The sequence below is a fragment of the Columba livia genome, chromosome 7, assembly GCF_036013475.1.
Source record: "Columba livia isolate bColLiv1 breed racing homer chromosome 7, bColLiv1.pat.W.v2, whole genome shotgun sequence".
In the NCBI taxonomy this organism is placed as follows: domain Eukaryota; kingdom Metazoa; phylum Chordata; class Aves; order Columbiformes; family Columbidae; genus Columba; species Columba livia.
The window spans coordinates 5,601,444-5,614,160 of NC_088608.1; the positions used below are offsets into that span (position 1 = coordinate 5,601,444).

General features: G+C 37.4%; 1 protein-coding gene across 9 annotated transcripts in view; it reads left to right on the forward strand.

The window, feature by feature from the left end:
• The window catches only part of LRP1B (LDL receptor related protein 1B), a 687,728-nt gene that overhangs the window by 579,459 nt on the left and 95,552 nt on the right, over positions 1–12,717 (forward strand). For all 9 annotated transcript variants that reach the window (XM_065070319.1, XM_065070313.1, XM_065070311.1 and 6 more), the window contains 2 exons: positions 10,881–11,069; positions 11,861–12,009. In XM_065070319.1, the coding sequence (XP_064926391.1) occupies positions 10,881–11,069; positions 11,861–12,009 (338 nt within the window). The remainder of the gene's footprint in view (positions 1–10,880; positions 11,070–11,860; positions 12,010–12,717) is intronic.

Here is a 12,717-nt window from a genome sequence, read left to right on the forward strand (position 1 = left end):
AGTGCCCGTTATTGTAAGCTAAGTGTTTTTTCACCTGTTCTGTGACCTTTGAGGACAAGGGTAGCTTGCTGTGTGCTTTTTCTGAGAATATGTTTTTTGTATCTTAAAATTACATGTTGCAAAAGGTATCAGAAAACGCCACAGAGATTTCACAAGACCCAGCAAATTAGTATTTTGTCAGAAGGGGCAGATTTTCTATCATAAAGAGATAATATTGTATGAGATGGACTGCAGTGTTCTGTTCTCTGCACTAAATGTTTCTTGAGGACAGACAGAACGATCTTAGGCTAATTATTGACATGCTGTGTGTTAAACCAATGAGTGTTTATTCCATGCAATGGAAGTTTACAAGAGTTCAGATCTTAGTGTTAACACTTTTTGTAAGGAGGGTTTTGTTGTAGTGGTCGTTGTTGTTTTTTCTTTCTTAACACGTCTTAAAGATTTTTCAGGAAATGAGAACAACTGCTTTTCTCTTGCAAAGTTCATCCACATTTCAATACAGAAACGGGCTTTTATAATTAACAAGAGAGTCCTAGAAAGAACTTTGAAAACATTCTAACGAGGCCAGAAATCTTAGAGTACTTGAGAGCTCTTCTTGGCACTAGGGGCAGCAATGACCTTGCTTATCTACTTGAAGTTTAACGCTTGATTATGTAAACTGTCTTTAGAGCTTAGCCAGTTTAGCACTGCAGCATTCACAAATGTTATGCATAGTAAATGATTAAGCAAGCATTGAAGCACTAATCTGGCTAAGCACTAAGCTGGTTTACTTCTGTGAGCTTTAAAAAAAAATACATTTAAGAATTTGTCAGACTTAACGGCTGCTTTTGGTTCCTGTTGCCCAGAGGAGATGCAAGCTTCACAGTTCCCCAGGTATCTGCTTGTCTTATGCAGGTTTTCCTGTCCTTCAGAGCTCCTAAAACCCAGAGGTACCCACTGTTTCCCATTTCACTCTTTGAAGATGAGAATTTCAGCATGATGAAACTATGAAAGTGGAATCTTGATAGTCCGGTTTAGGAAGTATAGAAGCTTATCTGAGCTGAGATTAGACCTTAACTCTGTCGAGGTCTTTGATGTTTTATACTGTAAAAACAAAAGTTGGGCACTTTGTTGGTTCATCTTACAGGGGCATGAAAATGAAGCAATGAAAAAGTGTTGAACCTTAAATGTATTACCTCAGGTTTAGTGTATATATATGCAAGTTTTATAGTATCTACTATAAGATTTTTGGAGATTATAACCTTTTTTTTTTTTTTCATTTTAGCACTTGTAATTTCAACAATTGCTAATTGTAAAAGTTTTGTAGGTAGAATGTGTGTCTAATTCTGATTCTAGTACCAGAGTTTTATAAAAGGGTCAATACAATTATTTATGAAAATGTCCTAATGTAAAAGTAACCTGGAGATGACAGAAACCAATTCCTTCCAGATTTGTGCTGCTGTTTTCATAGCTCAAAAATCAGAGAAGTCTGAAAAGAGGGTTTCTTAAAGCACATGAATAATAAACAGTAGGTCTGATATTACAGTATTTTTTTGCCCAACTTTGGAGGAGTCTATAGAATTACTCATTATAACCACAACTGATAGCAAAAACTGATAATTCCTTCAGCTCCACTCTTGCATCCTACATTCAGTTTTCATAATTGTTCAGATAAAATTCTCCAATTCATATGTCTTCCTAAATCTGATTATTTTATTATATTGTATTTTGTCTCTTTTAAAGGATAATATTCAGGAAAAATACAAAGTTTCATGTCTATTAAAGGCAATTCACACACTTTATTTTAAGGTTCCACAGTGTCCAAGTTAATGGAGCTCAGTTTATGAAGCTTGCAACAGGTTCGTTTCTGTATCTTCCACTCTTCTTGTGATGAGATTATAAACTTCTGAACATAATTTTCCTACATACTCATTCAGAACTTAGCAGACATTCACTGTGTATTTCTGTGTGAGCTGGACATGCGCCATCACAAATTTCAAAGAACAGACATTACTTTCTGTGCAGTTGTTCCTGTCAGAAAGCAACCAAAACTGAGAACATAAAATACAGGATGTTTTGTGTCACCGGGTCTCCCTTGTTCATATCAACACAATAAAAAATGGGAGATTTTTAATGAAGAAAGTTGCAGTACGATAAACAGCTCCTCTTGCTGTGGTAGAAGATAAAGGAAATAATGCATTTTTAAACAAAGTGCCATTTTAATAGAAGTAATAGTGATTATAAAATATATTTTAAAAATCAGTGTTTTAATGTAACATACTTAAATTTAATTACATCTGTCAAAATTACATACTTTTTCACAAGCTTAATAGACATAATCTTGTTGTCATTATTCATTCTGATTTCATTACCTAAGCGCTTTAAATTCTTTATCAAAAGGAGCAAGTACCAGTAGGAAGTACTATAAAGAAATAAAGTATTGGCTGTGTTTCAAAGAGGGTATAAGTTGAATGTAAAATGAGGCAAAAAAGGTTACAAGGGAGTTCAAATGGAAAGAGGAAAATATGGGCCAGTGGTTGCAGCACAAGTGAACATCAGCAATATCAAAGTTTATTTGGGTTTTTATGTATAATGGCTATTTGCTTTTTAAGTGGTGTTCTTCCGTGATGCAGTTTGTCTTTGGAGGATTGTTTCTTCTTGCTAAGAATGTATCATTGGTTCCATTTGGGTCAAGATGTCGATAGGCTTTTTGGTTTTATTTTATCACAGTTCAAAAAAATCAAGAGTTTCAGAGAGTGGAAGGCAAAATATCATAGCTGTTTTTAAATGTTTGATTCCCAATGTAGATTTTATGTCTTTTCGGTGCCAAAATTCTGCTCTAAAAAACTGCTCTAATGCCACTGGAGTTTATTGGTTAGAAGAAGTCAGCATTTGTCCTTTTTAAGGACACTTTTTCTTGGCACATGGAACTTACCAGCCGACGATGAGACTTTGTTGTAGTTGTAATTCATTTTCATTAGAGTATTTGTTTTGCTTTTGAAAATAGTTGCATTTCAGTAAGAGCTGAGTGACACTGAGCTTCGGGTCTTTGATAGGGATATTTGGTAGTTAAGAAATCCTATACAGTGTGATTTTTATCCTTGAAATCAAATGAATATTTTTTTTATGCTTAAGTAGATGTATACAGAAAATATAAGGGAAACAGAGTTCACACAAGAGAAAAGTAGAAATTTTTATCACAGATATGACTTACAGCATGTGAATTTATATTCTTGGATCAAAATTAGTACAAAAAGCAGGAGAGAGATGTACAGTTTAAGTCTGCACACATTTCTCTTGTCTACATAATCGTGTTCCCTCTTATGGAGATATGTGGCTCTTCTTCCCTCTTCATGCGGTACTTTATCTCCCTTTAGCATGTTATGTACTGTCATTTGTATTTGCGTTCAAGTATCTAACAATTTATATATTCCACTGCTTCTGATCTATTGCAAGCCTCCCCTTTTTTCCCTTTTACTACCCATTGTATTTATTCCTCCTATTTTCTGCAGCTTTCTGAAACAGAATCACAGAATGTCAGGGATTGGAAGGGACCTTGAAAGCTCAGCCAGTCCAATCCCCCGCTGGAGCAGGAACACCCAGATGAGGTTACACAGGAAGGTGTCCAGGCGGGTTTGAATGTCTCCAGAGAAGGAGACTCCACAACCTCCCTGGGCAGCCTGGGCCAGGCTCTGCCACCCTCACTGAGAAGAACTTTCTTCTCAAATTTAAGTGGAACCTCTTGTGTTCCAGTTTGTACCCATTGCCCCTTGTTCTATCATTGGTTGTCACTGAGAAGAGCCTGGCTCCATCCTCCTGACACTCACCCTTTATATATCTGTAAACATTGATGAGGTCACCTCTCAGTCTCCTCTTCTCCAAACTAAAGAGACCCAGCTATTTCAGTCTTTCCTCACACAGGAGATGCTCCACTCCCTTAATCATCTTTGTTGCCCTGCACTGGACTCTCTCCAGCAGTTCCCTGTCCTGCTGGAACTGAGGGGACACAACTGGACACAATATTCCAGGTGTGGTCTCCCCAGGGCAGACTAGAGGGGCAGGAGAACCTCTCTGACCTACTGACCACCCCCTTCTAACCCACCCCAGGTACCATTGGCCTTCCTGGCCACAAGGGCCCAGTGCTGGCTCATGGTCATCCTGCTGTCCCCAGGAGCCCCAGGTCCCTTTCCCCTACGCTGCTCTCTAGTAGGTCATTCCCCAACTTATCCTGGAACCTGGGGTTGTTCCTACCCAGATACAAGACTCTACACTTGCTCCTGTTACACTTCATTAAATTTTTCCCCACCCAACTCTCCAGCCTGTTCAGGTCTCGCTGTGCATTCCTTCTCTTTTCTGCCTTCTCTTTCTTATCACATTTCTCATCATCTTGTTTGGTCAAGCACTGTTTGGGATTAGCATTCAGTGGTAGAGAATCCATGATTTCTGTATAAAATGAAAGCCAAGTAGAGAGCTAGAAGTGGCAGCAGAAGGCCTGTTAGAAAAGGACGGATTGCAGAGGACTTGCCCGTCTCTGGTAAGAGGCAACTGTGGTAGGAAAAGGCATCACAAAAGACAATTTTGGGTGCAGATATTCATCAGAAGTTGCTTTGGGTGGTGATTATGTATTCCATGGTTTTTGTCCCTCATAATTGTTAAGTTGTTGAATATGCGCCCACAATGCATTTATTACATAAATAAGAAGGGCAGGGTCTTGAAATTCAAAGTATTGGTTTGAATTGAAAAGATTCTGTTGGTGGCACAAGGTAAACATTTTTTACTCATATATGATATATAGTGTAGGTTGCAGTATATGAAAACTGGCATATATGTTCTTAGAGATACCATATCATAAGTTGTAAGAAACTTGAGTCACTGCAGTAACTCTTTGGGACTTGGTGGAAGAAGTCAGCTGAGTAACCCGGTTCAGGCAAGGATTTATGGAAGGGACTAAAGGCATTTCTTCCTCTTCCTTTGCACCATAGCCCAGTATCCCCATCCATGATGATGGAGGCTGAGTGCGGTGGTGCTTTGGCAGTTATCCCTCTTCTGATAGAACTACACTTCAGTCACAGTTGTTCAGATTTGTGCATCTGAGGGAAAAGTAACATGTGCGGGTTACAAGGGATTTTTTAATAATTTGGTGCTCTAACAATGAGGGGAAAAAAGTGCATGTAGTAAGTACTGGTTTAGTAAAATACTTATGGGTTGCTAGAGCTGTATGCAATGGATTATTGGTCTGCAGGTGGGGTGTTTTATTAGTTATTTTCACTGAGTGTTTCAAGATGTGGTTTGGGCTTGATCTTACTTCAACTCAATTTCGGAAGCATTCATAGCAGACATAGGGTGACATGGTTATGAGAAACTTTAAAAGGAAAAAAAAAAATCTGTTGAATATATGGGTAATTCTGGAAAGCAATTAATACTAAGCGAGTGCAATTCTCATGGCCCTGTGTTAAAATATGACTATTCTCCATGAATTTGCTGGTAGAGATCTGACCCCCATGCTCGTTTAACATAATTTTTATGTTTAACAGCATATATTGCTTTCTTACTAATGGATTGTCAAGTAGACATCTTGATTAAATGTTTCCAAATAGGTGATGCAGGGGAAGCAGAGGCACTTATCAGTTATGACTAACCTGGCTTTACTTTGAATTTGCAGAAAGTGGTCCATTTTCATGGTGCTTGCCAAAGAAAGGAGAGCAGTTAGTCTTCCTTTCCTGTTTAAAACTGATTCACACCATAACATATGCTGTGAGATTAGTAATTAGTATTGCAGCTAATATATGTCATTTGTGAAGATGTAGATCACTAATGCAGTGAAGGTTCTCTTGACGTTAAAGGGAAGACTGAAAAGAGAAAATGGGTGGTTCTTTTACTGTATATATTTATGATAAATCAATAGCTGTCACCACCTGAAATTTCAGAAAGTTTGAAATGCTGGTGTCCTCAAAGGCAAGGAATAAAGAGCATGAGAGACTATTTTACTCTTCAGTCAGAAAATAAGATGTAAACATTTCCTTTACAGTTTCATGTTCATTATTCATGTTCATTATATGGGGACATTCACAGCTGATGTTATCTGTAGATTTTATAACGTATTGTATGTCAACAGTTCTTATGTTCCACTGTTTATAATGTTCTAAAAGTTAAAGAAAAATAATATTCAGCTATCACAAAATCACAGAATGTTAGGGATTAGGAGGGACCTCAAGAGATCCTCTAGTCCAATCCCCCTGCTGGAGCAGGAACACCCAGATGAGGTTACACAGGAAGGTGTCCAGGCGGGTTGGAATGTCTCCAGAGAAGGAGACTCCACAACCTCCCTGGGCAGCCTGGGCCAGGCTCTGTCAACCTCACTGAGAAGAAGTTTCTTCTCAAATTTAAGTGGAACCTCTTGTGTTCCAGTTTGAACCCATTGCCCCTTGTCCTACCATTGGTTGTCACTGAGAAGAGCCTGGCTCCATCCTCCTGACACTCACCCTTTATATATCTGTAAACATTGATGAGGTCACCTCTCAGTCTCCTCTTCTCCAAACTAAAGAGCCCCAGCTCCCTCAGCCTTTCCTCACACGGGAGATGCTCCACTCCCTTCAGCATCTTGGTGGCTGCGCTGGACTCTCTCCAGCAGTTCCCTGTCCTGCTGGAACTGAGGGGCCACAACTGGACACAATATTCCAGGTGTGGTCTCACCAGGGCAGAGCAGAGGGGCAGGAGAACCTCTCTGACCTACTGACCACCCGCCTTCTAGTACACCCCAGGGTGATAGAACTATTGATCAAACAGTAAAGGAAGTCAGAGTTAGTTGCTATTGAATGCCTGTTTTTGGAAACTTCACTCAGTTTTTACAATTGTACCAGCTGGAAGAAAATATGTTGAGTTGTGTGGTCAGTTTAGCATAATTTTTATGATAAATACTTGCATCCATTGACATTTTCTGTGTGTGTTAATTTATGTATATTGATTTACATTTACTTATTTCTACTGCTTTATTTAACACAGTCCATTCATTGCTTCCTTGATTGATTTTTTTGTTTGTTTTAGTATAACTGTCTCTAAGTTTCATAGTCATAACAGAATACCTTTAACTTTTACAGCTTTAAATGATGGAAGCACCTGAAAGAATTTTGCTCAAATTTGCATTGAAAATTACTTAATGATAAGTTTCCTGTGACTCAGAAGCCTATTACAATTGTAAAGTTACTGAAACGTCATTCTGGAGAATGAACTTTATCTAGAGGTCAGAAATAGTGGCAAAACAAACTACAGCCCTAATCTGCGACTGTTTTAATCACTGACATTTTCAGTTTTTGACCAACACATGGCAATAATGGAAAATCTACTTTTTAGAAACAGATACACTCTGTCATAGTTAAAAAAGATGATGTAATATAATATTTGTTACATTGTGTTGTATATTGTAGTTTTGCTTCTCAGGTAGTTGGAAGAACTAAGCTTCTAACCCTGGTGCTTACAGAATTAGGTTTAAAAAAAAGATGTACTTGATGAGTCATCAGCTGTTTCCTGAAACACAGCTCTCTAAGTGCGGTATTTAACATTTTAAGCCACGCATTAAACTTAACTTCCTTATTAATAAGGTGTGATGAGAGAACCCAGACAGTACATGTTATTCTTCTGAATAATTTTTAGTTAATGAATATAAAGTTTCATATGGAATCTGGTGTATGCATAATCCGTCGAAGCTGTGATGAATTTTATGGCAACCCACAAACATACACAGAAACAAAAGTGAACAGTTACTCATACATCTGTATGCAGGATTTGGTGTTTACTTGTAAGCCCTGGGTGGCCAAAACGTGACAGCTAGACGTATTTTTCATTGGTGGGGAAAAATAAAAACAAACAAATCAAAATATTTTTCCTCTGTAAATACTCTTCATGTCCATTAAGGCTTTTACAAGCCCATTTATTCTGATTTTAATCTTACCTGTGATCAGAATAAGAAAAAAGAAAAAAGCACATTTATTTTATTTAGAAAGTAGTGTCTTTGACATCTTTAATTTGATGTCAAAAATTAGCAGCAGATATTTTTCCAGAACTCAAGCAAAAATAAAACAAATAGCTTTATGGGTCGGTTCAGGGTTTCATTCAGAGTAGCAGTTTCTCTTTCTGTTGTTCTTGCTGCTTCTTCTGTCAGCGCGGTTTGTATTTCTCATTAGAAACTGCCCTTTAAGATCAGTAGGGAATTTCCTGGAGTTTTGCAGATGTACCTAAAATTCCTGCTTGTCTTTTAATTGTTGTGCTGTGGCACAATCATATGACATAGAAGTTACAAGAAAACTTTCAATAGCAAATGTATATAATCTATCTAAAATAAAAAGTGAATTCAATATGCCTAAATCTCTGTATGTAAAGCGAGCACAATGGATTCTGCCCAGATGTACACAAAACTCCGTGGTGAATAAAACAGCACAGCAAAGTAATTCAAGGGCTTAAATTCAGTGAAGCCATTAACTAGGGACAGTGGCAACAGAGGAAGTCTGAGAGAGTCCAGTTTTTCAGGGATCGGCTGAAATACTGAATAATGATTCAGACCAAAAGGTGTTTCTTTTACAGAGCACATGCTCACTCATGTAAATGAATAACGTTTCTGAAATAATTCAGAATTATAATTTCCTTTTTCTGAATGACATGAATGTGTGAGTTCTATGCTTCTTTAATTAATTTCAGAAATCTGGTAGTAAGCATAGGATATGATTATTAGTATTGCCAATTAATAATTATGCTAAAGCATTTTAAAGATCATTCACTCCTTAAAATTAAAATCAGAGGTACATGCCGTTTCTGAAGCAGTACTGTTGAATTCATCATTATCAAAGATGTATGCAGAACTTAAGGAAATATCTCAAGAAGATTCATGGAAAATCACACATGTTAAATAAAAGAATATTAAAAAAAGAAGAAAAGAGGTAATAAGTGGGATTTGACAGCTTAAGCTCAGTTGTGACCAGATGCAGGGTTCATTTCACTGTTTGCAGGACCAGACACCCCCTACACTCCATAGGAGTGTATGGGTACTATTGTATCATCTACAGCTTATTTTCCCCACCAAGGGAATTATTTACCTCCCTCCAGAGCAGAGTGGGGATAAAATTAGTGTGCAAGTAGATGATCTAGTTAGGTGATAATGCATATAGGTCTTCCAGTGGACAGACAAACTCTGCTCTAGCATTTGGGTGTTTTCCCAAACCTGTGAGGTTTTTCTTGCAATTTATTCTGATAAAGCCAGTGGTGAGAAAATAAGAAAAAAACAGGAAAAAGAATCAGTATAATGGAAATTCTTGTAATTGTAGTTAGGGTATTCTTGTTTTGTTACATTTGGTTTGTTATTTTGACGGCAAAGCTAAAACAGATGGTACTTCAAGAACTCTTCCCTTCATCACTCAGAGGAACAGGATGGGAACCATCGCTGTCGGGAGTGATTCAGTTGTAGTTTGTAGACCCTCTTTTCATGAAGTGATTCTACCAATAGGGGAAATTATAAGAGCTTTTCCTGGGGCTACTACGCTATGTGAGGAACCAGGAACCACGCCAAAGTTACCTGTGTAATAAGTGTCAAAATCAAGACTTCTTTACCCTTTGATTAATTTTTCAGAAATGTTACGAAGCTCTTCAAAAGAATATCATCCTGTTATTTCAGTCTGGTGGCTATGGCCTATGTAAACATAAGGGAAAATAATTTCAGGTCTAAGAAGCAAGGTTCCCTTTGCCAGAAGGCAACATACGCTGCACTGGAGTTCACTAATGGCAAGACTATTGTATATGAAAGTGCATTTGCTACGTTGTCATTTCATGTTCTCACTATTGGTCATGAGTGTCAATAAACTGTTAAATGTTCCAAGATTTCCCAACTCTATTTAAGTATATTCCACATAGCAAGATGAAGCTATTTCTATCTAAGAAATCAAGGTAAAGGTTAAAAATGGCAGACTTAGCTGCTCTGATCTGCCTTTTCAGCTCTATCAGTAATTAGAGTGATTCAGAGATGAAAGATGGTAATTTACAAATTGACCATTGTGGTCAGATATTCTCCTGTGACGTGATAACAGCTGTATACATTAAAAACAAACAAACATAACCCTAGAGTTCAGTTTATGCTTATCAAGAACAAATAGTTCAAGATTGAAGAGTGTACAACAGAATCATAGTGTGTCCTGAGTTGGAAGGGACACGCAGGGATCGTCGAGTCCAACTCCTGAATAGGATAAAGGAGATTACAAAGCTTTTTCTCCCTTTTGTCCTTCCATCATTTTTAAATTATGCTGATTCATAAGCTTGTGATATTATAACAATGGGGTATTATCATCACTTGGTGTATTTTTTTTAATTGTATGATTGCTTATGCTAGCAATAAGCCCTCATACTGTTATATTTATTTTAATGAAAAACTTTTTGTTTGCCTGTCTCATCAGTATATTTCACCAAAATAAAATACTATTAATTGCCCTAAAGGTTGTTAATACAGTGCATCTGAACATGTATAGCTTGCATTTTGGATATTTTCTGATAACTTTTATTCCCCTAAGACAGCAAATTAATATTGGCCTTCTGTAAAGAGTAGTTTAAGTTATATTTACGTTATGTACTGCTTTAAAACTTAACATGTCATTGGTTTACAAAGTGGAGGGGATTTTTGTGAACAGAAGTTCTTTCGTTTCCTTGACACTGATTGGACCAACTAATTCTAGGCAAGCAAAGCTCATACCCCATCCATCTTTATCATAACTGGTAATAAAGAACCCTCTAGGCTTGACATATTGTCATGACAATTATTCTCAAGACATTATATAGCAGTTGTATCTGTCAGCCCTTGCAATATGGAATATTTTAACTGGCAGTCTTTCAAGAATGAGCATTAATCCCAGCATCTCTTTTTACAGTCCCTAATCAAGATATTCCAGGGGTGATTGCACTGACGTTGTTTGAAGACTATATCTACTGGACAGACGGGAAAACCAAATCGCTCAGCCGTGCCCACAAAACCTCTGGATCAGACAGACTGTCGCTGATTAACTCATGGCACACCATAACAGACATCCAGGTGTACCATTCCTACAGGCAACCTGATGGTAATCATTCTGCCTATGCTTTCTATACAACACATTGATGTATTTCACTTGGTAGCCAGTTGCTGAGTTAATAGGAGCTTGTCCATCTGCAGTGATTTGTTTTTTTTTCTGTTTTGTTACAAATTGTGGAAGTTTTCAAATTAGTGTTTTTAAACATAAATCCGTGATTAATGTTGTAAGTATATCTGGTATTAAATATAATATGTCTTGTTCAGTGGCAAAATACCAATTTGGGTGCTTAAAAATTAACCCAAAATACTGACTTGAAGCACAGAACTGTTAAGTTGCATTACAGTCCAATTTTCCGCTTATCAAGATAGGAACAATATGTTATGAAAATATTTAATCTTATTTGGAAAGAGAGTGTTAATTTTACAGAAGTATACTGTTGTTTAGGAACTTGTTTGACTGAGGGAATATCTGAGTACATAGGTGTTACAATTGTGTCTGATCTCCCTGTGTTTGAATTGTAACTGAATGCAATTTGGCACTTGACCTAGAAAAGCTAATTTTTTGTCTCATTTTAAAACAAACAAACAAAAATCCACTAGCGCTTTTTTCTTCCTCTCATTCTAGCAGTTTTGAATCTACATCCATAGTAATAATTCATTTTCGCATACAACAGATAATAGCTTAAAGGCAAAAGAAAAAGGTGGCCTCTTACAGGTTTTTCATTTGAGACATTCCGTTGTAAAAATACTATGTGTACGTTTTTCTTCCTCTATAAAGCAGATATCCTGAAGTATATTGAAATAATAGACTCTGATATTCTTTTCCTATTCTGCCCACAGTGTCTAAACATCGATGTACACTAAACAATGGTGGTTGCAGTCATTTATGCCTTCTGGCCCCTGACAAGATGTTCACCTGCGCCTGTCCCACTAACTTCTACCTCGCTGCAGACAACAAGACGTGCTTATCCAACTGTACTGCCAGTCAGGTAAGTGCAGACGTATGGGAGAAGGGGGAGTGGAGAGTATATTTTACTGTGTTTCCAACGGCTTTTAAACAGTGAATGCTGGTGCCCATGAAATGTGGGAGCATCAGTCAAAGGAGCTGAAGACTGGGTTACTCAGGGGTGCACTTAAAGTGTTTCATCTTCCAGACTATTAGTTGAAAATAGACTTGCAAATGCCTTTTTTCCAGAGAATGGAGGAGTTGTTCCCTTTCAAATGTGGATGTTTCTGCCAGTCACTAGAACAAATAGAGCTACTAAACCCATAGAAATGCTTGGAAAAAAGCATTTCTATAAAATATGAAACGCAAAAATGCAAAGCATATATAACAAAGATTTGAGGGCATTCATGCATGAATGAACTTAACATTGATTCAAGGAAATGAACTCAGTCCTGTTAGCTAGATGAGGTTACATTAAAAACAATCAAGTAGCTGAAATGCAACTCATAGAATCATTTGGGTTGGAAAAGACCTTTAAGATCAATGAGTCCAACTGTAAACCTAACACTGCCAAGTCCACCTCTAAACCATGTCTCTAAGTGCCACATCTACATGTCTTTTAAACCCCTCCAGGGATGGTGACTCCACCACTGCCCTGGGCAGCCTGTTCCAATACCTGACAACCCTTTACATGAATGCACAACTAATTAATACAATTAACTAACAATTGCATCAGTTAAAACATTGGATT